Raw genomic sequence first — 26479 nt, forward strand, 5'->3', positions numbered from 1 at the left:
GTTTTGGAAGTGTTATAAGACCAGCTGTAAGACTTGTCCCATGTTTGTCATGAGATATGGCTCTTTAGCCCTTGTAATTCTTAAAAATTCACTTCATTTGATCACTTTTTTCTGTGCTGACTGGCTGCATTTTACCCTGCTACGTGTAACAGGATTAGGATATTTTTATATTTCAGAATTAGAATTTACTCAAATTTTGGTTAACTAGCATCCCTGCTGAAAGCCTAACGACATAAACTCTGTTTTTATTGTATCCATGTTAATCATTTATGTCTTTGTCATGTCTCATTCCATAGTGGTGTTAATATGAAGCTTATACGAAAGTAGACACTCAGGACATTAAGAATTTGTAGTATTTTAAAAGTTCTGTTTTCTCTAGAATTCTAGGGGCGATATATTCCTAGAAAGGTTGGAATTCATAGAAACACATACCTTCATTTTTTTAGCTGCTTACAGTATGAACAAGGACTTTGGGTGTTTCAGAGAGCAGAAATGCGTTTAATATCATCATTTACTTTGAAGATAGAAACATTAGTGTGAAAAAAACCTCGTAAATAATCGCAATTTTATGTTTTTTTGTTATGATTCATGAATATATTGCCCCTATTAGGCTAGAGAAAAAAAGAAATACTGATGAAACACTACAAAATCTGAAATGTTTGTAAGATGATGGTGGACATTTTTAAATTTCCTTTGCAACGCATTTCAGGACAGCGCGTGGAAATGAATTAATTTCACACACAATCGTGTGTGTTAGAACAAATATCCACCACATTTTGTTCGTGTCTTTTAATCTGCAGTGCACTTATTTTTTTAGCCCGTACAACACCCTTACTGTCATACAAATCCGAGCTTAAACCCGAAGTTCAGTTTTGAATTCTGACCTGCAGCCCTGATCATTGGAGTCAAACAGATCGGTACTGAATGGAAACCTTCCACTGTATCACAGAGTTGTTGTTTTTTTTATCTTCATGACTGCCTGCCCACATTACCTCCATTCAGCGGTTCTGCTAGATGTGGAACAGGTCAAGGGCGCTGCACCGACTGGCTCTGATTGTGTGTTATCATGTCTAGGGGAAGCTGATTGTGCCAAATGCCCTAGTAATTCAAGCGTACACTTAGAGGTCACATTTGTTTGTGTGTGCGACTGAGAACGTGTTCTGTTAATATGCACTTTTTATGTTGATGTCATAGTTTTATGCAGACAAAGTCAGTGTTTACTTGTTAGTGGATTTTTATGTGCAGTTCTAGGAAATAAGGAAATGGAATATGAAATATTGAATACAAAAAGCATAAATACATTTTTAAAAACAATATATATATATGTCAGAGTACACTTATGGTATACTGCATACGACTGAGAAGTTTAAATCTGAATAGAAAGTTCTGGAAAGTCCTGATGAGAACAGCAGGTCTTTCATGAGGTAAAGAGTGAATTCTGTTTTTGTTTGCTTGTTAACAATTCTTTTTTTTAAAGTAAAAATCGATATGTCGTACTTCAACAGAACAGAGTGTACATGTGCCATTACAAAGTGTTTATAGAAATCAATCAGAAATTGGTGAGGTTCAGAAAATTCTCAAAAATCTGAACTAACCGTGTATTTACAATAGAAACTCACTACTTTTAATTCTTTTCTAATGTCACGGTGTTTATCAGGTTTTTTAGTCCATTTTCTAATCGATATGAATATTTATTAAAATTATATTTTAGCATTAACAAGACATGATGACAAGAATATTGGTAGAAATAAAAATAAAAAATAACAATAACGATAATATTAATGTTTCTGATTTGTTCCCCGGATCTATATTTTTGAAATGTTGAGGTTCATGGGTATGAATTTTAAAGACCCTTGGTGAATAAGCATTAATTTTACTGTCAGGATAATAAATAAATATATCTAAATAAATCTATCTAAACATGTATCCCATATATGCAACCCATATACGCATGGAATAAGAAGTCACTGCGTTGTCTTTGATTAGCAGACACGCATGCTAATTAGTGCCAGAGTTAGCATCCTGCATCTGTCCCGTTCTGTATTGCTATACCGGAGGAGTGCGGCTAATCAAAGTGACACTGCAAACATGGTACGATTACCGAGTTGTCATGCCAGTTCAGTTTCCCCTTCATTTCGACAGCTTGCTTTGCTAACAGCAGAACTAACTCTAAGGATATCTGTCAACTCTGTGGATTCAAATAATAAAAGATGTGAAAGCTTCTAAGCTGAAGTCATTAGACCACGACCTAGGCCGTTGTACACTGTTGCCTTGGTGTGTAGCTCTGGAAGCCATGTTAACTACTCCCTGAAGAACATGTGTTTCAATGCCAGAAGCAGAACCGGGACAAAAGTGAGCCCCATTTGCTCCACTCATTCTGCAGACTTCAAAGCAGTCCTTCATCTTCAATTAATTGAATTGCACTCTTGGAAAGTACAGTTCGTCATGTCTCAAATATCTTCCTGACAATTAACGGGAAGCGAGGGGATTGCTTTGGGCTCGGACAGAAGGATGAAAACGTGGTCAGATGTTTCATTTTGCTAATTCATTCTTCGCCAGTAGACTAACTGCATGCTGAATTAACTGAACATATTCAGCCTGTCTTTTGCAATCGTGGGTTTCTAGAAGGATCTTTATCTCAAAGGACATTTGTTTCCACTTACGAGTTCAAAGAAGTCCATTCACATTAGTCAGAGCTGGTTAGCGTGAAGATAATGCTGTCATTTTGTATTTTTGCAGATTAAAGTGCAGAGTGTTTGGTTTATCAGGGAAACTCTGACTGTTTTTGTTCCTTCTTTCTTTTTTTTTTTAGTTCAGCATAAGGCCCGTACAAGGGAAAATATAAAGCACAGTGAGAGTAAAATGTAAGAAACGATGACGACGGAGATAAAATTGAATTAAGAGCATCTCTGTTTTAAACAGAAAACCTTTCAAGTACCAGTTATCGGTGAGGCTTATGTGTAAAATGAATGGTAAGGTTTTGTATGAACCTACGCTAAGTAAGCTAACACAGCAGATTATGAACTGGAGATTGTACCAGCTCCAGTTGGATTTTGCTTTATGAAGAATTCGGACTTTCAAAGAGAAGATGTCAACACCATGTGGTGTTTGAGGACAACAACCTCCTCATCAACACACAATCATCAGACTGTATCTGACTGTAGAAAGGACATTACTCTTAATAACAATCTCTGGTGTTTATAACAGTTTATAATCACACCATCCAGATGAGGATGAAGTTCACTTTTGAGTCTAGTTCCTCTCAAGGTTTCTTCCTCTTCCATCTCAGGGAGTCTTTCCTCACCACAGTCACCTCAGACTTGTTCATTAGGGATAAATACAAACACTCACTCACTCTCACTCATTTTCTACCGCTTATCCGAACTACCTCGGGTCACGGGGAGCCTGTGCCTATCTTGGGCGTCATCCGGCATCAAGGCAGGATATGAGAGCGACATCGTGTGAATTTGTGTGAATAGGGATGTGGTAGCTCAGTGGTTAAGGCATTCGACTACTGATCAGTAGGTCATTGGTTCGAATCCTAGGTCCACCAAGTTGCCACTGCTGGGCCCCTGAGCAAGGCCCTTAACCCTAAATTGCTCAGGTGTATAAAATGAAAAAAAAAAAAAAGTAAGTCACTCTGGATAAGAGTGTCTGCCAAATGCTGTAAATGTAAAATTTCCATCAAAGATAAAAGCGACACTGATCCATCTTGATCACAAGCAGGTAAACATTGATGGATGGGAGATTTCTCCCTCAGGACGAAGCATCTAATCAAGCTCAGATCTCATATATAAAAGCCATCCTGAAGTCTGCCCTCACATGCCATTTGGAGGTGCCAAGTGCTGGCTCTGAAAGCTTTCCCTGGCTGAGGATAAATGATGGGGGCAACTGGGATGTTGGGGTATGTGGTGCGGGTGTAGGGTGTGGGTGACTTTGCAGCAGAATCATTTACATTTGAATCATTAATGTTTCATCAAAGTGTTTGGGGGAACAAGAACAGGAGAAATCAGGCTATGGAGCGCTCCTGCAAAACTCACAATTTTTAAAGCAGCTTGATGTCGAGATTTCAAAAACGACAAGGCGGTGGTTACTCCTTTCATCAGGCCAGAAGGAGAAGCAGAGGAATGATTAAACCAGCATGCTTAAAATAAAAATAGGCAGATTTAGTATCTTTATTTCTGATCTTACTCAGTAGCAATCTCAGAATCAGCTTTATTGCCAGGGATGTTTTCACATGCGAGGAATTTGTGTCAGTGACAGAAGCTCCACAGTGTAACAGAATGACATAAACAGTATATATGACAAAATTGTATGTACACATTTACAGGTGTGAAATGTGCAATTGAAGTATACTCACTCACTCTCATCTCACTCATTTTCTACCGCTTATCCGAACTACCTCGGTTTGGCTCGTGGCACCTGTGCCGATCTCAGGCGTCTTTGGGCATCAAGGCAGGATACACCCTGCTCGGAGTGCCAACCCATCGCAGGGTACACACACACACTCTCATTCACTCACGCAATCACACACTACAGACAATTTTCCAGAGATGCCAATCAACCTACCATGCATGTCTTTGGACCGGGGGAGGAAACCGGAGTACCCGAAGGAAACCGAACCCCGACCCTGGAGGTGTGAGGCGAACATGCTACCCACTAAGCCACCATGCCCCACACAATTGAAGTATACAATATATACAATTTGTATGTACACATGTGCAATTGTGAAATGTGCAATTGAAGTAAACAGTATAGACAATATGTATGTACAGATGAGCAAGTATGAAATGTGCAATTGAGGTATTCATAGTACAAATGTGCAAGTGTGAAATGTGCAATTAGGTGTTGTGTGTTCCATGGTGTTAATTGTTCATCAGATGGATTGCTTGAGGGAAGAAACTGTTCCTATGTCTGGTCGTTCTGGTGCTCAGGGCTCTGTAGTGTCGACCAGATGGCAGCAGTAAAAAGAGTGAGTGTGCTGGATGTGAGGGGTCCAGAGTGATTGACTTTGCCCTTTTGCTCACTCTGGAGAAGTACAGGTCTTGGAGAGTGGGGAGAGTTGTGCCAATGATTCGCTCAGCAGTCCGGACTACCCTCTGAAGTCTTCTAAGTTCTAATTTGGTGGCTGAGCCGAACCAAACAGACACTGAGGTGCAGAGGATGGATTCAATGATTGCAGTGTAGAACTGTTTCAGCAGATCCTGTGGCAGGTTGAACTTCTTCAGCTGATGAAGGAAGTACAACCTCTGCTGAGCCTTTTTCACAATGGAGTCTATGTGAATGTCCCACTTCAGGTCCTGGGAGATTGTGGTTCTCAGGAATATGAATGACTCCACTGCTGTGACAATGCTGTCCATGATGGTAAGTGGGGGAAGAGCAGGGGGGGTTTCTCCTGAAGTCCACTATCATCTCCACTGTCTTGAGCGTGTTCAGCTCCAGGTTGTTAAGGCTGCACCAGACAGCCAGCCGATCAACCTCCAGTCTGTAAGCAGACTCGTCATCGTCCTGGATGAGGCCGATCAGTGTGGTGTCGTTTGCAAACTTCAGGAGCTTGACAAAGGGGTCTCATTAGGGGTGCAGTTGTTCGTGTACAGGGAGAAGAGCAGTGGGGAGAGAACACAGCCCTGGGGGCACCAGTGCTGATGGTGCGAGTGCTAGATTTGAGTTTTCCCAGTCACACTAGCTGCTGCCTGTCTGTCAGAAAGCTGGTGATCCACTGATAGACAGAGGAGGGCACGGAGAGCTGGGTTAATTTGGGCTGAAGGAGTGATGGGATGATGGTGTTGAAAGCAGAGCTAAAGTCCACAAACAGGATGCTCACATAAGTCCCTGGTCTGTCCAGATGCTGCAGAACATAATGCAGTCCCATATTGACCGCATCATTCACAGACCTGTTTGCTCTGTAAACTGCAGAGGGTCCAGTAAGGGTCCAGTAATGTCCTTCAGATAAGCCAGAACCAGTCTTTCAAATAATTTCATGACCACAGATGTTAGAGCCAGAGGTCTGTAGTCATTAAGTCCGGTAATTTTGGGTTTCTTTGGACGGGATGATGGTAGAGCTTTTGAAGCATGAGGGTACTTCACAGCTCCAGTGACGTATTGAATATCCGCATGAAGATGGGGGCCAGCTGATCAGCACAGGCTTTCAGACGAATTGAAATGCTGTCTGGTCCTGTAGCCTTTCTTCTCTTGATCTTCCTGAAGACCTGACACACATCATCTGCACTGAACTGAATTGAAGGTGTGGCTGATTCAGGGGTTGCAGAAGGTGAGAACTGGGCTTTTTCAAACCTGCAGTAGAACTCATTCAGGTCGTCTGCCAGTTGTTGATTCGCCACAATGCTGGGGGATGGTGTCGTGTAGTTGGTGATGGCTTTCAGACCTTTCCACACTGAAGCTGAGTCGTTTGAGGAAAATCTGTGGAAAAGACAGATCCAATTTTTTTCCAGTCTGGAATTAATGGCACCTTAAGTTTAAACCATGGAAATTCTCCCTTAACAATAAGCAGAACAATAAGCTAGACTGTGTGCAAAAGACATGGCATGGAGCATCAAAAAGCCCTAGCAGCAACTAAAAAACTGCACTGTGATGAAGGATATGTTTTTTAGCAACATCTATTTGTAACTGGAAACACAAAAGGAAGGCATGGATTACACCGAATAGACGACACGCATCATGTTTTGGAAGCAAACAACTGAAAGAAAAAGACTAAGAAGCAATAACCAGCATGACAGAAGTAATTTATGAGTGACACAGAAATCATAAAAGGCAAAAAGCGTCTGCCTTTGACCAGGGACTAACACTTCCCGGGCTCATTAGGGCTTCTCTTTAAATCTGAGCTGAGCGTGCACAACAGAAAACACCAGCTCATTTCCAGACATGAGAGAATTCTCTCACTTTGAGCAGTCCACAGAAATGAGAAATGAGTAGCGTTCATTCAGTATTCATGTCAAAGTCTATTTCGCTGCATCCTACAGACTCGCCTGATCATGCTTACTTCAAAACAAATGATGGCCGATGAACAGGAGCACACCGGGGTGGAGGGGACAGGATTTGTTCCACTTCACAAACACCAGACAGGAGAAGTCTTAAATGCCTAGTGTTGTTAAGATGTTGCTAATTTTATTCTTAAAAAAATGAAACAATTGTTAAAAGAAAGTAATCACTGGTGCTTGGTTAATGATGTGGTCACTATTACCTCACCAATGTTTACTATTTTCCTATAACCGCATCTAGCAAAGTCTTTTATTCTTCTTATACCACAGCTATACGGTATATTTTTATATTCATGATATATTTTTAAAAAATGAGACAAGAAGGTGTTCTACTGAGGAATACAAAAATAGAATCATTTTAAGATAGAATGTTGTGTGTCTTGTGTTCGTTATGTTTTTTTTTCAAAAAGTATCTGGTAGCCATGTTGTTTTACTTTCCACATCCTGAGATGTGGGTGCAGTGAAAGGACTTATCTATGACCAGCATGACACAAGGGACATGTATACCTGTATGCAGTATTTTAAATAACAACAGTAAAAATATGCACTACTGCATGTTTCTAGTTGTCTGTGTTGTTGCATTTATAAGTAAAAGTTAATGTGTTTTGCTTTGGCTACTGACACATTTAGGCCATTGAGTGTGTATTTTAGTAGCCATGTTAAACATTTCCGTGTTTTTATTTATTTCTTTAATCTGAGCTAAAAATGTCATTCATTCATTTTCTACCGCTTATCCGAACTACCTCGGGTCACGGGGAGCCTGTGCCCATCTCAGGCGTCATCGGGCATCGAGGCAGGATACACCCTGGACGGAGTGCCAACCCATCACAGGGCACACACACACTCTCATTCACTCACACACACACACACACACACACACTTTTCCAAAGATGCCAATCAACCTATCATGCATGTCTTTGGACAGGGGGAGGGAACCGATGTACCGGGAGTAAACCCCCAAGGCACGGGGAGAAGATGCAAACTCCACACACACAAGGCGGAAGTGGGAATCGAACCCCCAACCCTGGAGGTGTGAGGTGAACATGTCAGAGATTCGGCCTCATCGGGACTGAGCTGTGCTTCAAGAAGACTTTGCATAACACTTTAATTTGACTCATGGGATAGTTTTAAACATTACATCTAAAGTACAATGACGGTACTTAAACAGTGTCGGCAGTTCATAAAAAAAAATTAAAAAAGTGTTAAAGATTTCCAGTGGTTCCTATAAAAAAAAGAAAGAAAAGAAAAAAGTTTTATGTTTAAACATTTTTTATTTTATTTTATTAACTGTAATATGTTGTCCCAAACAGTACCCATAAAAGAAGGCTATGTTGGGTTATGTTGCTGTTTAATTGTAATCCTCTGGTTTGGTTTTATTATTGTTTTACTGGTAATGCTTCACTGATTTAACATTCCTCAGATATTTAATTGTTTTTGAAATAGTTTCGTGGTTCATTGCAGTTAATCCATGATATAAACAATGTGTTTAACATGTTGGCACAAAGTATTAGAGTATTCGAGTTCTTCTGGAAAAAATATGTTCTGGAAAGTCAAAACAGACACTAATAGAAGCTTAGGATTAAACTTCAAGAATTTGATGGAAAGTACCATGATCTGGAAGCCATTAAGCCGATTCCCATAATGGTCCATCAGCTTTTTGTCATTTATTTTGTTCATGTCTTTTCCAACATGGTCAAAAGTATAATATTTCCTTACAGTCAGTAGTATAGAAACTCTTTTTTTCATAAGTAAAAATGAAAGAAAGACTTTTTTTATTTTGGAAACTAGCATCTTTTAAACATCTTTCCCAGCAAAAGTGCTGTAGGTTTGTATTTATCTGTGTTTGAGCGTCATCTGGTGGACGGCCGCCATTTTTGTTTTTAAGCTCGTGCCACCTTTTTCCGCCTTCTAATTGAGATCAACGTCAAAAAGTAGCGCCGACGATCAACTCACGACCGAAACCGAACTAGTTATAGTGTCCTTCCGATGAAAATAGTCCCTTATCTTATGTTATTTATTAATTTATTTTTAAATAACAGCCCATGAAATACGGACCAGAGACGAAAATACAAGAAAGCAGAAATTGTCATTTATATACATTTAAAATATATATATATTTAAAATGAATGCGATTACCGTTGCTCGGATGGATACATTGTGGTTAAGAAGACGGTGCATGTCATAGGGCGAAAGTTAATTAAGCTTCTTCTTAGACCTGGACGATAAAGGTGAGGCATGTGTAATAAAAAATATGACTTTAATTCTTATATTTAAATTATAGATAATGAAATAGTTATGTGCAGTAAGTACATTAAACGAACGAGCATTATAATCGTTTAATAGTGTTTTACAGCGTAAGGAATATTTTTTTAAAAAAAAGTGCGAATTACACGAATTACTTAAATAAACAATTTTTTTTATTTTGTACGACTTGTAGTTTCATCCCCTCACGATTAAACATAACAAATCCCATTATGCTAACAATGTTAGCATCGTTTCCTCATAACTACGTGATGGATGATGCTGTGTTTTTAGTCTCTTCTGTATTATTTATTTATCATTGATTAAAAAAAATTCGACGTTTGTCAAAAATAAGTAAATTTAAAATTATTACGTTTAAAAAACCGTGCTAACCGTTATCTAAGCCCACGAGGCGGTTAGGTGTGGAGCACGTGCGTGGGGTTTGCACCAATGTTAGCATCGTTTCCTCATAAATACGTGATGGATGATGCTGTGTTTTTAGTCTCTTCCGCTTTATATATTTATCATCGATTACATTTTTTCCACGTTCGTAAAAAAAGTATATTTTAAAATTATTATTGTTTTTTTTAAACGTTAAAAAACCGTGCTAACCGTTATCTAAGCGCATCTTAGGTATGGAGCACGTGCGTAGGGTTTTGGACCTGGGCATATTGGAGAAGGTTTTGTATTATTCGTTGATTATTCGATACGTTGTAGTTTTGCAGTCACTATTAAAAGTTTAGGAACCCTTAACAATTTTCATTTATACATATTTGGGTGTTTTGGATCAGCAATTTATTTTAGTCATGTCTTTTCCAATATGGTCTATAGTATTTCCTTACAGTCAGTAGTATAGAAAAAAAATTCATAACTAAAAATAGAAGAAAGACTTTCTATTTGGGAACTAGCATCTTTTAAACATCTTTCCCAGCAAAAGTGCTGTAGGTTTGTATTCATCTGTGTTTGAGCGTCATCTGGTGGATAGCCGCCATTTTTGTTTTTAAGCTCGTGCCACTTTCTTCCACCTTGATCAACGTCAAAAAGTAGCGCCGACGACCAATTCACGACCCAAACCGAACTGGTTATAGTGTCTCTCCGATGAAGATAGTCTCTTATCTTATTTTAATTACTTTTTTTTTTTAAATACGGCCCAGAGGCGAAAATACAAGAGAGCAGAAATTGTCATTTTATATTTTTTAAAATTTATATAAATGACAATTTCTGCTTTCTTGTATTTTCATTCGTTTACCGTTGCTCGGATGGATACATTGTGGTTAAGTGGACGGTGCATGTCCTAGGTTAATTGAGCTTGTCAGATCTGGACGATAAAGGTGAGGCATGTGTAATAAAAATATGACTTTAATCCTTATATTTACAGCGGTATACGATTTTAAACTAATGTTAATGAAATAATTAAGTGCAGTAAGTAGTACATTAAACGAACGAGTTTATTTCGTTTAATTCGTTTAATAAAGTGTTTTACAGCGTAAGGAATTTTTTTATTTTATTTTTTTTAAAAGTGCGAATTACTTAAATATACAATGTTTTTTCTTTCCTCTTAATTTTGTACGACTTGTACGTTGTAGTTTTACAGTCGTATGCAAAAGTTTAGGAACCCCTAACAATTTTCATTTATACATATTTGGGTGTTTTGGATCTGCAATTTAATTTTGATCTACTAAATAACTAAAGGACGCGCTAATATTTCAGTAGTGAAATGAGGTTTATTGGATCAACAGAAAATGTGCAATATGCATCAAAACCAAGTTAGACAGGTGCATACATTTGGTTGATTTGAATACCTGTAACTAATTGGTGCTGATTTAAATTGGAACACACAATTCCAAACTAAGCCCTGAACTTCATAGTCAGGTGCATCCAATCATGAGAAAAGGTATTTAAGGTGGTCAATTGCAAGTTGTTGTTCTCTTTGACGAGTGGCAACATGGAGGCCTTAAAACAACTCTCAAATGACCTGAGAACAAATTAAGATTGTTCAACATTATGGTTTAGGGGAAGGCTACAAAAAGTTATTGCATAGATATAAGCTGTCAGTGTACACTGTGAGGAACATGGTGAGGAAGTGGGATGTGGTAGCCTAGTGGTTAAGGTGTTGGGCTACCAATATGAAGGTTGAGTTCGATTCCTACGTCCACCAAACTGCCTCTTCTGGGCACCTGAGCAAGGCCCTTAACCCTCAATTGCTCAGTTGTGTAAAAAAAAAATTAGAAAAATGTTAGTCGCTCTGGATAAGGGTGTCTGCTAAATGCTGTAAATGTAAAATGGAGGACCACAGGCACAGTTCTATAAGTGTTTATGTATTTGTTTACAGTTCAGTGGGAATAAGACACGGTGAAGTCAGTAGGTATGTCCGGGCGCGCAAGAGCACGATCGCGTGGCAGAGCGCGTGGCCAAGAGACTGGGGCCCCGGGCGTGGTAAGGATGCACCATTTATACTGTTTTAAACTAATATTGATTGTTAAAGTTTCTGTTTCTGGGTGTGCATCAGGAAAAGTGCTTTAGACAAACACAAGCTTTTCAAATTATTTATTTATTTTGCCATCACAACCTCAACAAAACTTTTTAGAACATTACATACACTATAAAGGGTGTAAATTAATATTAGAGGTGTTATTGGTTGAAATTCATGATATGGTCATATAGAAAAATCATGGTGTAGATCGACCACCTTAAAAACGCACAAGCGACCGGGAAAAGGTTTTTTGTGTGTGATAAAAGATAGCTGGAGCGATGAGTCGTAAAAAAAAAGTGCCCGATGATTGCTCTGATATAAGTGCGTAGTTGCTGAACATAGAATGAAAGGGGGATGGTGTGTATTTCAGCATGCATTTGTATCCAAAGCTTATAACACATGTTTATGCCCAGCAACCGCCTCTGCCTCAGACAGAAGCTCAAGCCGTGCGGCCACCACCGCCTGAGAGAGAGCCCCAAGGGAGGGGAAGACAGAAAACTGCCCCCGGGGTGATGGCAGAAGGTAGTTTTTTAATTATGAAAGTATCCCGACGTTTAGCTGATCTCAGACATTTTTTTCCTGTCAGGATATCTGCCGTATACCGGAGTACAAAGGTGGCAGCATCTACGTAGCAGTTCGTGTGTTTGACCTTTTGGTGTCCCGTTAAGGGAAACGTGTTATTAATATTCCTGTCTGCACTTAATGTTTTACATGTTAAGATTAAACAATCGTTTTGCAGCATTCTGTAGCTGTGTTCATGTATTTGACATGTATGAAGCTTTTCATGACTGTAATCTAATGTTTCTGTAGCTGTGCTCCAGATTTCTGCCGGCTTCCAGCAAGTGAAGTTTGGCGAGAGAGGAGGACGCAAGCGGGACTTCCATGATTCTGGAGTTAACACTCGCCAACTGATGGAACATGTCAAGGCATCCAAGACAGGTCTGTGCGGTTTTCGAAGGGTATTAAAATGAAGATTTGGCTTTTGTGATTTGTAGGTACTTTTTGTAAAATCGTATGTTTATTACTATGCTGTTTTGTTCTTCAATTATTGAAAGAAGCATGATTTGTAAACAAATTTAAACACCTTATTTGCTTCAGACTGTTTATATTATACAGTATTAAAGAACTGTATCATCGCTGTATTCATGTTGATCTATGAACTCTGCTAACACTGTTTTTTTTTTTTATTATTTAGGGTTGTCTGGATCTCCCATTGAGCTCAGAGCGAACTATGTGCGCCTGCTATCTCGGCCTCAGTGGGCTCTGTTCCAGTATCATGTGGATTTTAAGCCTCCCATGGAGTCTCGGCGCGTGCGAACGGCACTGCTCTACAATCACGAGGACCTACTAGGCCCAACGAAGGATTATGATGGAACTATCCTCTTCCTGCCTCATCGCCTTCAAGACACTGTAAACGATGACACAAAGGAACACTTCATGTTTTATTAATGTATGCTTTGGGGCTGCTTTTCAATAAGGTGGAAATGTAGTTGGTCTCAGCTCTGCCAAAGGCACATGCCATGTTAGATGACAGTTTTCTAGCTTCAGAATCCACACACAACCAACCCCCTGTAAAAGTAGTGGGCATATTTTTCAAGGATTTATAAAACACAGCATGTCACAGGTCTAGCTCTTAAAGTAATATTCAGTTTATCCCATGTGAGAAAAATGTCCGGTCAGAGACTTTTTTTAAAAAAATTTTTTATGTTTTTGGTACAGGGAAACGTTGAGTATTGTTCTAGCATTTTCACTTGGTCAGATTTTTTTTCCTGTCTGTTAGAAAAAACGCTGTTGTAATCATTTGAGACTTCTTGATGTTTGGGTGTATTAGACATTCATGTAAGGGACCTAATGGTGGAAGTGTTTGTTTAGGAGACAGTGCTATGGACTGAAAACAAGCATGGAGAGAAAGTGCAGATCACGATCATGCTGACCAATGAGCTGCCTCCGTCTTCTCCTGTATGTCTGCAGTTCTATAACATTATCTTCAGGAGGTATGAAAAGATACTTGCTTTAAGCTGTAAACCTCATTAACTATCTATTTAGCCTCAGTTTATTGAACAAATTTATTGTTTTCAGGATTCTGAAGATTCTGAACATGCAGCAGATTGGGCGTAATTACTACAACCCGGACGACCCCCTGAACATCCCACAGCACAGGTACTCGCTGTTTGTTAGAACAAGAATTCCACTCCTTGAAAGTAAACTAGAGTAAAAGTAATTAAGAGAAATGCGTGTATGTTGTCGTACGAAGTGTTTGACCTGTAGTCTGTTTCCTTATTGCAGGCTGACCATCTGGCCTGGCTTTGTGACCAACATCCTGCAGTACGAGTCCAGCATCATGCTGTGTCTTGATGTGAGCCATAAGGTGTTGCGCAGTGAGACTGTCCTCGACTTCATGTGCAGTCTGAGACAGCAGTGTGGAGACCAGCGCTTCGTTGAAGTCTGCACCAAAGAGCTAGTCGGAGTCGTCGTCCTCACCAAGTAATAACGCACATCAACACCAGGCTCATTTAAACGCACATTATCGTAGTTAGTGCATTATAATATTTAACACCAGTTAGTTGATTACAAGTATGTACACACACGAGTGATACAGTATTTAAGTATTTGATATGCTGATTGTGCATCTATGCTTTACTACAAAAATTTTAAAGGTATAACAACAAGACCTACAGGGTTGATGACATCGCTTGGGACCACACGCCCACTAACACCTTCAAGAGAGGAGACACTGATATAAGTTTCAAAGATTACTACATGACGGTAGGTTATAATGACTCTTATGGATTCTGCATTTATGCCTGAGCCTATTTTCTGATTTTTGTGGCTTTTTAGCAATACAATCTGAAGATCACTGATGAGAATCAGGTACTGCTGGTCAGTCATATTAAAAGAATGGGCCCTACAGGAGCTCCACCACCAGGACCTGCCTTACTCATCCCGGAGTTCTGCTACCTCACAGGTCTGTCAGAGTGCTAGGAGAACCAGACACTTAATCATTGTGGACAACTTCTTATTGTGCTCATTATTGTCATTTGCGCAGGTCTGACTGAAAACATGCGCAACGATTTTACCATCATGAGGGATCTTGCCACTCACACCAGACTGTCCCCGGAACAGAGGGAGAACCGCCTCGACAGATTCGTTAGCAAAATAAACAGGTAATAAATGCGACTGCGCTTTAACTTGTATTGTGAAATATGCACTTAACAGTCGACGAGGAGAGACGCTCTAGAGTTGTTAAAGCGTGTGGATATTAGGTTCACTGAAAGTCTGCAGTGTCCATATGGGTTGTGTATTTACAGAGATTCTACTACAGAACACATGCCTGAACATGTAGTTTGATTCTGACTACAGTTTAAATAGCTGAACGGTAGATATTTTAAGTTACTTCTGTGTTTGTAGCAAACAAATTTACACGATATCATGCGTATATTGCGGTGTAAACGTTCAAATAAAATAGCCTCGTTGTTCAAAGCGAATCTGTTCCAGGAACGCCAGCGCTCAGGATGCACTCGATAGATGGGGTCTAAACTTTGAGAACAAGATGCTGAATCTGACTGGAAGGGTACTTCCTGCTGAGAGGATCATCCAGGGAGCAAGAGCCGTAAGAGGAACCACAGAACGAACACACAAGTGGGTATGCGCTTGTCTCACTCTTGCTGAATCAAGTATATTTGTGTGTGTACATGTGCAGTACGAGTACAACCCATGGGTCGCGGATTGGTCTAAAGAGATGCGAGGACTTCCTCTGATCAACGGCATACCGCTCGGAAACTGGCTGATGTTCTTTACACGCCGTAACGCGGACATCGCTCACTCCTTGATGCAGACCCTCAACAAAGTGTCTGGGCCCATGGGCATAAAAATGCAGAGGCCAGGAATGTAAGGCAACTCACTTAATCAGTGTTGGGAAAGGAATTTCTGGGCTAATATTAAATTCACTTCATGAAAGGGACGTTAGTGTGTACAGTATTTTCCGCACCATAAGGCGCACCGGATTATAAGGCGCAGTCTCAATTACGGGGTCTATTTCTGTACTTAACCCATACATAAGGTACACCGTGTTATAAGGCGCATGCTAAAACATACGGTCCACAAAAAAGGTAACAGAAGAAAAACAGTGAGTTTGGTTGAACTTTATTCTAGTATTTAACAACACGCACATTATTTTTTAAGCAATCATCTCCCACAAATCCATCAGTCCTCATCTACTGTGTCTTCTTGGCGCAGTACATTTTCTTGCTTCCTCCACTTCAAAACCATAGATTCATTGGTGTTGAATTCATCTGCATCTGATCTATTCCCATTTACAACCGTGTAACTGATAGCCTGTAGTTTGAATTGTGCCTCGTAAGCATCTGATTTTTATTGGCGGATGGCAAACCGACTTAAGGTGCATTTACCGCCACCTACTGGAGTGTGGAGCGCATAATGGTTAGGAAGAAACAAATGTTTTGCAACATACCGATAGTATACCTACCGGAGGCGTGGCACAGGTAAGTGTAAGTTTTGTACGTATTACGTAATGTCCTCTGATTGGTTTATCGCTGCCAGCATACGTAGTGTATGTATTACGTCCCTGTGTCAGCGGGAAATGGTCCGACAGTCAATCAAGCGGAGCGCTTACCAAAGTCGCACAACATTTTTACAGATTTTTAGAACACACAAGGCGCACCGGATTATTAGGCACACGGCCGATTTTTGAGAAAATTTAAGGCTTTTAGGTGCGCCTTATAGTGCAGAAAATACTGTAACTGCATGTTACGGTTGAAACCGTGGTCATAAGTTAGGTAGTGCAGAATTTTGTCCTAATGTCATTAATATTTAGCTGCAGTTGATCAATTAGACAGAGGAGTGTATCATCTCAACAAATAAACCTCTTGAATTGGAACGCAGAACTATTTAAAAAGCTTGTTTCATTCAGTCATAGCGCATGTTAGTAGAGTGTCGAGCATCTATTTTATCCAAAGTAACCTGTATTTAAAAAAGCAGTGCAACCTTCACACTTTTTTCTTTTTAACTCTTTTCCCTGAGCAGGATCGAATACGATGATAGACAGGAGGCTCTTCTGAGAGCTCTGCAGCAGAATGTGGGGCAACAAGTTCAAATAGTGAGTTTAGCTTTGTAAAATCAAGCATGACATTTATTTGCGTAAAACTACTGTGCATACGACTACAAAGAGAGAGTAACCTGCCTAGTCTGTAGTCTTTATTAATCATGTACCTGTCTGTAAGGTCGTTGTCATCCTGCCCACCAACCGTAAGGATAAATATGACTGTGTGAAGAAGTACCTGTGTGTGGATTGTCCCACTCCAAGCCAGTGTGTGGTGGCACGCACCCTCACCAGACCTCAGGCCCTCATGACCATAGCCACAAAAATCGCCCTGCAGATGAACTGCAAGGTGGGAGGAGAGCTGTGGAGCATCGAGATCCCGGTACTGTTCTGTTTCTCAGTGGTGTCTCCTAACCGTAAAGGTATTCTATTGAAACTTTTTTTTTTTACTACTTATTTCTCTTCCCCTTTCAGTTGAAGCACTTGATGATTGTGGGTATCGATTGCTACCACGACACTGCTGCAGGAAAGAGATCCATCGGTGCACTGGTGGCCAACCTCAACCAGGGCATGTCCAGGTAATTAATTAAATGACACACAAAACAATTTTAAAAAGGTTGTACTGAACAACAAGGCTTTTAGATTTTACAGTTTGTGTATCTCCGGTTTCTTCCAGCAGACCAGAATTTAATCTGTTAATCTCATAGGATGTTGTCCTGTGTATTCCCAATTTCTTCGAAGGTTGCTTCCATGTCAGCGTTGCTTTAATTTTATATAAACGTTCCGGAAGTATGTGGCACTGCTCTGTAATGACACAAGTAACTGTCCTTCTCTCAGGTGGTTTTCAAAGTGTGTCTTACAGAGCCGTGGTCAAGAGATCATCGATGGACTCAAAGTGGCTCTGCAGGGTGTGTGATGTCCTCTGTGCCAAACATGCTCATTATGTGTCTTGTTACATGACAGATTCCTTTGTTTCTGTCAGTAATGCGCAGATGTTCATTTGCAAGAGCGTATATCGAGTTCACTTGATTCTGAAGTAACTATATTTATCTTTCTACTTTTCACATCGATTTCATTTTCATCAGCTGCACTAAAGACCTACTTGAGATACAACAAATGTTTGCCATCTCGCATAATCGTGTACCGCGATGGTGTGGGCGACGGCATGCTGCTGAGCGTCGTCAACTACGAAGTGCCTCAGATCATGCAGTCCATCAAGGCGATGGAAAAAGATTACGCGTGAGACTCAACACAATTCCTTAACACGGGCTCTGACACAATTTTGGGGTTTATTTCACCCACTGCTGTTTCTGTGTACAGGCCTAAGCTGACCGTGGTGGTGGTGAAAAAACGCATCGCTTCCAGATTTTTCACGCTCCTCGATGCAAGACTGTCCAACCCTCCTCCTGGGACGGTCATTGACACCGAAGTAACGCGGCCTGAGTGGTGCGCTTAGATTTTTAATTGAACTTAGATGTTTAGTTAAAGTGAATTGATGTTTTTTTCTTTTTCATTCTGATCCCAGTTTCCAGTTGCAGTTTGTGCTTTAAAATGCTGATGGCTTGATTTGTCAGGTACGATTTCTTCATTGTGAGTCAGGCAGTGCGCATGGGCTGCGTCTCCCCTACTCACTACAACGTGGTGTACGACAGCAGTGGCCTCAAACCGGACCACCTGCAGAGACTCACCTACAAGCTTTGTCACATGTATTATAACTGGCAGGTAAAAGCCACGTGCACGTTTGTGTTCATATGTTCATAATTCTTGTTTATCATGCCGACTGACGAAGTAAGAGGGATGTAGACATTTTCTTTGATTGCAGGTCCATCGTTTGAGAATTCGCATCGTCTGATCTAAATGGGAGAACGCATCATATCGCATTGTTACAGACTTCTGCCAAGATTCTATCGGAATGTTTTGTTAATCGAGACAAGTAATAATCTAGTGCATGATGGCTGAAGTCAAAAAGTCTTAAAGAAAACCGTAAATGCAAAGCAAAAGATTAGCCGTAACTACGCGCTAGTAGGTATTTCTGGCATGTTTTCCACTGATTTGCAATGGTGTGGATTGTAGCGGTTGTTCATCTTTACACACACTGAGCTTTCTGTGTAGATAAATATATAACATTCGTTTTGAAACAGTTTTTGAAAGTGGTGTTCATTGAATTATTTTAGTTTCTCTACCTCTCAGTATATCTTTTTTTGTTGTTTTTGTTTTCTTCCCCCTTTAAGGGAATTGTGCGAGTTCCTGCACCATGTCAGTACGCCCACAAACTGGCCTTCCTGGTTGGTCAGAGCATCCACAAGGAGCCCAACGTCAACCTGGACGACTTGCTCTACTATCTCTAAAAAGATCACACATGGTCAAGTGCGGAAGAAAAAAAAAAAACAATTGTACAATGCAGTTCATTTGTCATGCTTTTGATTGCAGTTTAGCTTTTATTTGTTGTTAACCTGATATTTCTTTTGTGTTGATTAAGAGAAAGGTTCAGTAATGGTGTCGGTCGTAATATTACAATTTTAGTTAAAAAATTAACTTGTTAGAATTCTTTTTTTAGAAGTTAAAAGTGAAATGCAGTCTTTAAGACTTACAGAAAAAAACTTGTTCCCAATTAGCACTGTAAATTCATATTGACAATGAATATAAGAAACTTGACGTTGAATTTCTTTGAGGTTTTTTCTTTTACATTTCCAAATAAAAGCACTTTGCCTGCTGATTGCCCACTCCTTGCACTTTTATGGTCGTTGAGGTGTCATAACTTAAAACAAAACTGATCACACAAAAATAATTCTAGATAATTGCCTCCAACATTTAATCTGCAGTTCTTAATTATTTAAGACTATATAGTGGTGAACAAAAACATGTATTATTTCTAGTTGCTTCATTGTCCAGTTGATGTTATTTCACAGCTTTTAGGATCGTAGGAGTTTTAGATGGAGCTGCTGTAATAAATTTTAATAAAGTAACCAGAAAGTTTAAAATGACAACGCAGTATGAGGACCACAGTGTTCTGTTAAACATAATGCAAAAAATGCTTAATTATTCACATAAAGGTGATGAAATTAGTGACACTGTGTGTGTATAGTATAATATATATATCACATCACACAGGTGCTGGTTATATAATTAGAATATCATAAAGTTTATTTCACTAATTCCATTCAAAAAGTGAAACTTGTATATTATATTCATTCATTACACAGACTGATCTATTTCAAATGTTTATTTCTTTTAATTTTGATGTTTATAACTTGACAACTAAGGAAAATCTCAAATTAAGTATCTCAGGAAATTAGAATATTAAGACCAATACAAAAAGGATTTTCAGAAATCTGGGCCAACTGAAAAGTATGAAGTATGAGCATGTACAGCACCTTTTGCCTGAATTACTGCAGCAATGCGGTGTGACATGGAGTCCATCAGTCTGTGGCACTGCTCAGGTGTTATTAGAGCCCAGGTTGCTCTGATGGTGGCCTTCAGCTCTTCTGCGTTGTTGGGTCTGGCATATTGCATCTTCCTCTTCACAGTACCACAAGGTCAGGCGAGTTTTCTGGCCAATTAAGAACAGGGATCCCATGGTCCTTAAACCAGGTACTGGATGCTTTGGCACTGTGTGCAGGTGCCAAGTCATGTTGGAAAATGAAATCTGCATCTCCATAAAGTGGAGCAACAGCAGGAACCATGAAGTGCTCTACAACTTCCTGGTATACGGCTGCGTTGACCTTGGACTTCAGAAAGCACAGTGGACCAACACCAGCAGATGACATGGTTCCCCAAACCATCACTGACTGTAGAAACTTTACACTGGACCTCAAGCAACGTGGATTCGTGCGCCTCTCCTCTCTTGCTCCAGACTCTGGGACCCTGATTTCCAACGGAAATGCAAAATTTACTTTCATCAGAGAACATAACTTTGGACTATTCAGCAGAGTCCAGTCCTTTTTGTCTTTAGCCCATGCGATACGGTTCTGACACTGTCTGTGCACCTCATGCTTCCTTGTACCATACAAGAACCAGAAACCGGGCAGGAAAAATCACCACTGACCCTTCGCACCCTGGACACAACCAGGCCTTTCAGGCCTCCATTCTGGCAGGCACTACAGAACTTTGTTTACTAAAACTGCCAGACACAGACCAGGCACCTCATCGCCCTGATTAAGAACTGAATATAATTAAGAACTGAATATTACCTGCATCATATCTATAAGTACTGCATTATGAGAACTGTCAGTCATCACATCATCCGTATGTTACACACACTACTGCTGCTGTATATTGTACAAAAGCATAATATTGCACAATACTGTAATTTGCACTACCATGCACTTCTCACACTTTATGTACATAACTGATCAGTCATATATTCTGTATTCATATTTAATACTCATTCTGTCTATATTTTATCTTATCGTCTGTGTTGTCTTGTACAGTTTGTATAGTATAGTGTTATTTATGTCTGTACTTTTGAGAGTCACAAACATCTGGAACCAAATTCCTAGTGTGTCTCAACACACTTGGCCAATAAATCTGATTCTGATTCTGATTCAGTCCAATTATTAGACAACAATGACCATTTTGTTTCTTCATGTATAATTTGCAGGGAAAAAATATATATTTATAATTTAATAATTCGACTACAGTCTTGAACAAAACTTATTTGTGGTTCATTTAGTTATTTATTTATTTATTTGTTTCAAACACACACACACACACACACACACACACACACACACACACACACACACACACACACACACACACACACACACACACACACACACACACACACACACACACACACACACACACACCCCTCACCCAACCCCTCCCCACGCGCGCGCTCATTCCGCCTTGCTCTCGAGAGCAGTGGTGTTTGTGTGCGCGCGCTCTCACTCTGACAGGAACGGTCACTGAGGCGGCTGCGGTTCTAACCGTTACTTTACAACACTTTTTATCGGCTAATTTTCCTATTTAACTGCCCTCAAATAACATTTATTTAATCGTTCTCTGTTGTTTTTTATTGCCTAGCCGCTTGTTGATGTGTGATTCGGAGTTGGGATGGAAACGGACCGGTACATCTTATTATTAGCATGAAGCTAACTTTTGTTCGTTTGTTCGCTTATTTTGAAACATGAGGGACCGTCTGGCTGAGCTGAAGTCGGTAAGTAAAGTAATATGAAATGCAACAGGTTGTTTTTTTTATTGTTTAAAGCCGGGTTCGAATTGTTTTTCGGATGCTATATCCAGGGTGAAGCCCAAACGACGGCCATTTTTGATCTGTAGTGCACTAAATAGTGAACATGACGCGTTTGTAATCCGTATGGAATTGCGGTTAATGAAGGAATCAGTGAGTTGTGTAGGATTTGGCCTTGGATGTGTTCGAGTAGCGCAACTTTTACGCAGAGTAGAGCAGCGCAGGATTTACGCAGGTCGTAGAGAATTCGACACGACTTATTTAGCATATGGGGGTTAAGTGACACCCACATTTTTACATACATACTCAAAAACAAGAGTTTTGTACTATGGGATATTGTTTGTAATGTCATTTGTATACTTTTGTCATTCTGTGACACTTGGATTGGGAGTTCAAAAGTTTATATGACTGAATATTTGACTGTCTGAGTGTCTTACTGACTTTATAATTGAATATCTGACTGTCTGAGTGTCTTACTGACTGATTTACTGACTATAATTGAATATCTGACTGTCTGAGTGTCTTACTGACTTTATAACTGAATATCTGACTGTCTGAGTGTCTTACTGACTGATTTACTGACTATAATTGAATATCTGACTGTCTGAGTGTCTTACTGACTTTATAACTGAATATCTGACTGTCTGAGTGTCTTACTGACTGATTTACTGACTATAACTGAATATCTGACTGTCTGAGTGTCTTACTGACTGATTTACTGACTATAACTGAATATCTGACTGTCTGAGTGTCTTACTGACTGATATACTGACTTTATAACTGAATATCTGACTGTCTGAGTGTCTTACTGACTTTATAACTGAATATCTGACTGTCTGAGTGTCTTACTGACTGATATACTGACTTTATAACTGAATATCTGACTGTCTGAGTGTCTTACTGACTTTATAACTGAATATCTGAGTGTCATACTGACTTTATAACTGAATATCTGACTGTCTGAGTGTCTTACTGACTGATATACTGACTTTATAACTGAATATCTGACTGAGTGTCTTACTGACTGATTTACTGACTTTATAACTGAATATCTGACTGTCTGAGTGTCTTACTGACTGATATACTGACTTTATAACTGAATATCTGACTGTCTGAGTGTCTTACTGACTGATATACTGACTTTATAACTGAATATCTGACTGTCTGAGTGTCTTACTGACTGATACGGGATTAGACACGGGTGTTCTAATGATTTCACATGGCGACACACACGTGCACGTCAACCCCCTATATGAACGGAATCACAAAATTGCTGCAATGTTCACGTGTGACGTATGAAAACACTTTATGTAATAGAACTGGATTATGTGCTTTCTCGCAACGTCACATACTCGTATCCTCTCGCCTGCAAAGCTATTATCACCCTATCAGTCCACTCACCTTCAAAAGTATTGCCACCCTATCTGTCCACTCTCCTCCAAATGTATTGCCACCCTACCTGTCCACTGACCTCCAAAAGTATTGCCACCCTATCTGTCCACTCGCCTCCAAAAGTATTGCTGACCCATCGTCCATTTGCCTCCGAAAAGCATCAGATGTTATGACATTGCTTCATCTAGCCAACATCAAAGTTTAAAAAATCTAGTTTCCTATTTTAAAACCAAGAAATTTCTATTTTATTTGAACAACTCAGAAGTGTATTCTATGTTGCCTGAATGTAGGGGAGGCCTAGCGATGAGGAAGATGGCAGCGTCGTGGTTCCAGTGGATCGAGGTGGCTTTATGGAAGGCTTTTTCAGAAAGGTATGAGCTTAACAAGCATCTTTGTTTACATTTATCACTAAAGTCATTTATAAATGATGCAGAATTTCGGTGAAATCACTGAACTGTTAAAGGACATAGTGTAAGAAATGTAAAATCTAGACAAGTATTATTAATAAAAACATGCCAGCAGGTAAATAAAATGTAATTGAATGCATAAGATCGTCTGAACAAATTGACTGAATGTGTTTCAGGTGGAGGAAGTAAGGATCAACATTGATAAAATTTCCTCGCAGGTGAACGAAGTGAAAAAGAAGCACAGTATGATCCTCTCAGCTCCCAACCCTGACGAAAGTGCGTACACACTCAATAATACACGAAAAACACACACACAAAAATAAAACCTACATCTGATGCATGTGTCCCTGCTCCCAAATCAGTTTTAACCGAATATAGCTACTGTAAAGCTTTTTCACTGGAGAAAAAGGGATAAGTTTTAATGAGATACAAATGTCTTGATTACTGCATGCGATTGACAGAAAATATTTTCTGAAAATAATTCATTCTGTTAAGGACATCTGCTTGTTTGTGAACGCAGCACTTTGTGTCATGAAAGCTAATGTACAATGCTCGGTTTGCGTCACAGCACTGGCTGAAGGCATTGTTTCAAATGCGCACACACACACTTGTGCAGTTCAGGCTAAATATACTGTGCTTGTGTACTGAGCAGTAAAAACAGGAAATCACACACAGACACACAGACACACATGCCTTCTGTATCCTCCAGGAAACATGCGAAGGAAACCTCACCTTTCCCGACTTCAAATACACTTATTCATCTGCTTTAAATACTTTCACAGCACTTGTTAAATGTTTAACACCCCCCCTTCTCCCTCTCCCTCTCTCTCTCTCTCTCTCTCTCTCTCTCTCTCTCTCTCTCTCTCTCTCTCTCATATACACTAATATATCATATACTCATATAACTAATATAAACATACTCAGCTCACCCAGACTACATTCACATATACAGTGGTTTTATCCCTACAAGTCATCTGTCACTGTAAGTTGCTAGTAGGTGTTCCTACTCCTGGTTGCCAAATTAATTATGTTTATTGGCGTGTGGCAGCTAGCATCCCAAATCAAAATTTCTGGCACTAAAATGAAACATTCTGCTGAGATCTACTAGTGTACATCATGGTGAGATGTAGAAGATACAGTGAGTGCTCTTTGCCACAGATAACATGCGCTCTGTAGTCTTCACTCCCATTGGTAGTCTTGTTTTCACTTGTTATTTCAAATGTAGATTTACAGCTGCTAAAACGCAAATGAAAAGAAGAACTAACTTGTTTTATGGACATTCTGCACTGTCCAAACTTTGATCTACACTCAAGTATTTTTTTACTTGTTGAACATCTGATTTCTGTTTCCTTTATTTAGGGACCAAAGAGGAGCTCGAGCAGCTGATGGTTGAAATCAAGAAAAACGCCAATGTGGTACGGACCAAACTCAAAAGTGAGTGTGCATGCGAGTGTGTGCATGCGAGTGTGTGCGAGTGTGAGTGTGTGCGCGTGCGAGCGTTCAAGAAGCTCTACTCTCTCTCTCTCTCTCTCTCTCTCTCTCTCTCTCTCTCTCTCTCTCTCTCTCTCAGTCTCTCTCTTTCTCTCTCCCTTGCATTGTCTCTGTCGAGGGGAGAGGGTAGTTCTGTAATACAATAAGGTTTGAAACCCCTTCTTTGTGGTTTATCCTAATAATAAATGGCATTGTGCATCCCTTGGAGAAATCTTTCACTCCACTGCTACAGGATTACAAACTCCTCACACCTAATTTCAGTTTCCTACCAATGTGTGCATTGTGTGCGATCTGCATGTCATAACAAATGAAATATCTGCACTGGCAAAAGTCAAACACTTCAACTGTACTGTAAAAAAATCGCATTTTCTGCCTGAATAAATTCCAGGCCATAAATGAGGCATGATGTAATTATTTCTCCTTTCTCTGTCCTCAGCTATGCAGCAGAACTTGCCTGCAGAAGAACAAGCCAACCATGCATCAGTGGACGAGCGCATCCAGAGAACACAGGTGGGCATCCTCATCATCTCAGTCACACTTTGGATCTAAGGTCCAAGAAACAGGGGCTTCAGTTTAGGTCCTTGCCTTGTTATTAATTAACTAGAAGCAAGGAAGGAATCAGAAAATGACAGTGGTGTTTTAGGGTCAATGGCATTTTTTTTTTTAATAAATAAAAATTGCAATATTTTGAGAATGAAATTTAATAGATAAAGAAATTAAATAGATAGGGAATAAAGTTAAAGAAATTGTCAAAAAAAATGACAATACAGGTTTTAATACAGGTAACTGTAACACAATGCAACACTTTATTTATTATATTATTATATTTAATTTTTATTATATCTGAACACTATTGGTCTAATCTCAATCTCAACACTGATGTGAAAGAAATGTAGTTCATTTCTGATGCATTTCTGTAACTATGGCAAGGTTTTAAATGAGGAAAAAAAAGCAGCAGACTGTCCCTGTCCTCAGCCATGTCCCTGACCCTGCAGGATAAAGCACTTGTTGTGACGAATGAGTAAATTAATATTGGCATAAAAACATTTCTGAATAATGCAATAACATCTCTCATGTCTCAGAGTTAAAATGAAGTGGTGCAGTGTGAACTCATTGTTTCAGTGTTTTCACTGGTTTGAAGCTGACTGTGTTCTCTCTCTCTAGTACGCAGTCATGTCTCGGAAGTTTGTGGAAGTCATGACTGAGTACAACGATGAGCAGGTC

At 39.7% G+C, this 26479-nt stretch overlaps 2 protein-coding genes and 1 long non-coding RNA gene across 9 annotated transcripts in view; 2 read left to right on the forward strand and 1 right to left on the reverse strand.

The window, feature by feature from the left end:
- The first annotated feature begins 9105 nt into the window (after positions 1 to 9105).
- piwil1 (piwi-like RNA-mediated gene silencing 1) lies at positions 9106 to 19487 on the forward strand. Of its 5 annotated transcripts, none has more exons than XM_027153745.2 (21): positions 9106 to 9226; positions 11572 to 11675; positions 12126 to 12234; positions 12523 to 12651; positions 12908 to 13122; positions 13585 to 13706; positions 13792 to 13872; positions 13999 to 14196; positions 14370 to 14478; positions 14551 to 14677; positions 14759 to 14876; positions 15208 to 15322; positions 15413 to 15600; positions 16756 to 16828; positions 16953 to 17153; positions 17246 to 17349; positions 17609 to 17679; positions 17857 to 18010; positions 18092 to 18217; positions 18346 to 18493; positions 19003 to 19487. In XM_027153745.2, the coding sequence occupies exons 2-21, from the start codon at positions 11607 to 11609 to the stop codon at positions 19117 to 19119; spliced, it is 2574 nt and encodes an 857-aa protein (XP_027009546.1). In that variant the 5' UTR covers positions 9106 to 9226; positions 11572 to 11606; the 3' UTR covers positions 19120 to 19487. The 5 variants fall into 5 exon arrangements, 4 of the variants coding, with proteins under 4 accessions (XP_027009546.1, XP_047656361.1, XP_047656362.1 ...); XM_047800405.1 differs by lacking the exon at positions 9106 to 9226 and adding an exon at positions 10518 to 10570 and having other exon boundaries at positions 14566 to 14677; XM_047800406.1 differs by lacking the exons at positions 9106 to 9226; positions 19003 to 19487 and adding exons at positions 10518 to 10570; positions 18594 to 18909.
- Positions 19488 to 19979: 492 nt separating this feature from the next.
- On the reverse strand, positions 19980 to 21023 carry LOC125138542. Its single transcript, XR_007137750.1, has 2 exons — positions 20962 to 21023; positions 19980 to 20635 (listed from the first exon to the last, which is right to left on the reverse strand). It is a non-coding gene; the product is annotated as an uncharacterized LOC125138542 (long non-coding RNA).
- Positions 21024 to 21564: 541 nt separating this feature from the next.
- stx2b (syntaxin 2b) overlaps positions 21565 to 26479 on the forward strand; it is an 11563-nt gene continuing 6648 nt past the window's right edge. The window contains exons 1-6 of one of the 3 annotated variants that reach the window (XM_027158161.2): positions 21565 to 21932; positions 23648 to 23728; positions 23941 to 24040; positions 25124 to 25198; positions 25692 to 25765; positions 26420 to 26479. The exon at positions 26420 to 26479 is cut by the window's right edge and continues 49 nt beyond it. In XM_027158161.2, the coding sequence (XP_027013962.1) occupies positions 21903 to 21932; positions 23648 to 23728; positions 23941 to 24040; positions 25124 to 25198; positions 25692 to 25765; positions 26420 to 26479 (420 nt within the window). In that variant the 5' untranslated portion in view covers positions 21565 to 21902. The remainder of the gene's footprint in view (positions 21933 to 23647; positions 23729 to 23940; positions 24041 to 25123; positions 25199 to 25691; positions 25766 to 26419) is intronic. The other 2 variants (XR_003442235.2, XM_027157069.2) reach the window with 2 other exon arrangements.

Source organism: Tachysurus fulvidraco, chromosome 14 (genome assembly GCF_022655615.1).
Source record: "Tachysurus fulvidraco isolate hzauxx_2018 chromosome 14, HZAU_PFXX_2.0, whole genome shotgun sequence".
NCBI lineage: Eukaryota > Metazoa > Chordata > Actinopteri > Siluriformes > Bagridae > Tachysurus > Tachysurus fulvidraco.

Excerpts from the sequence above, each read along its gene's own strand:
- piwil1 (XM_027153745.2), top strand. The coding sequence starts at position 11,607 with ATGTCCGGGCGCGCAAGAGCACGATCGCGTGGCAGAGCGCGTGGCCAA. Across the intron at positions 13,123-13,584 it reads CTCATCGCCTTCAAGACACT|GAGACAGTGCTATGGACTGA; the intron begins GTAAACGATGAC and ends GTGTTTGTTTAG. Across the intron at positions 18,011-18,091 it reads GCGATGGAAAAAGATTACGC|GCCTAAGCTGACCGTGGTGG; the intron begins GTGAGACTCAAC and ends TTCTGTGTACAG.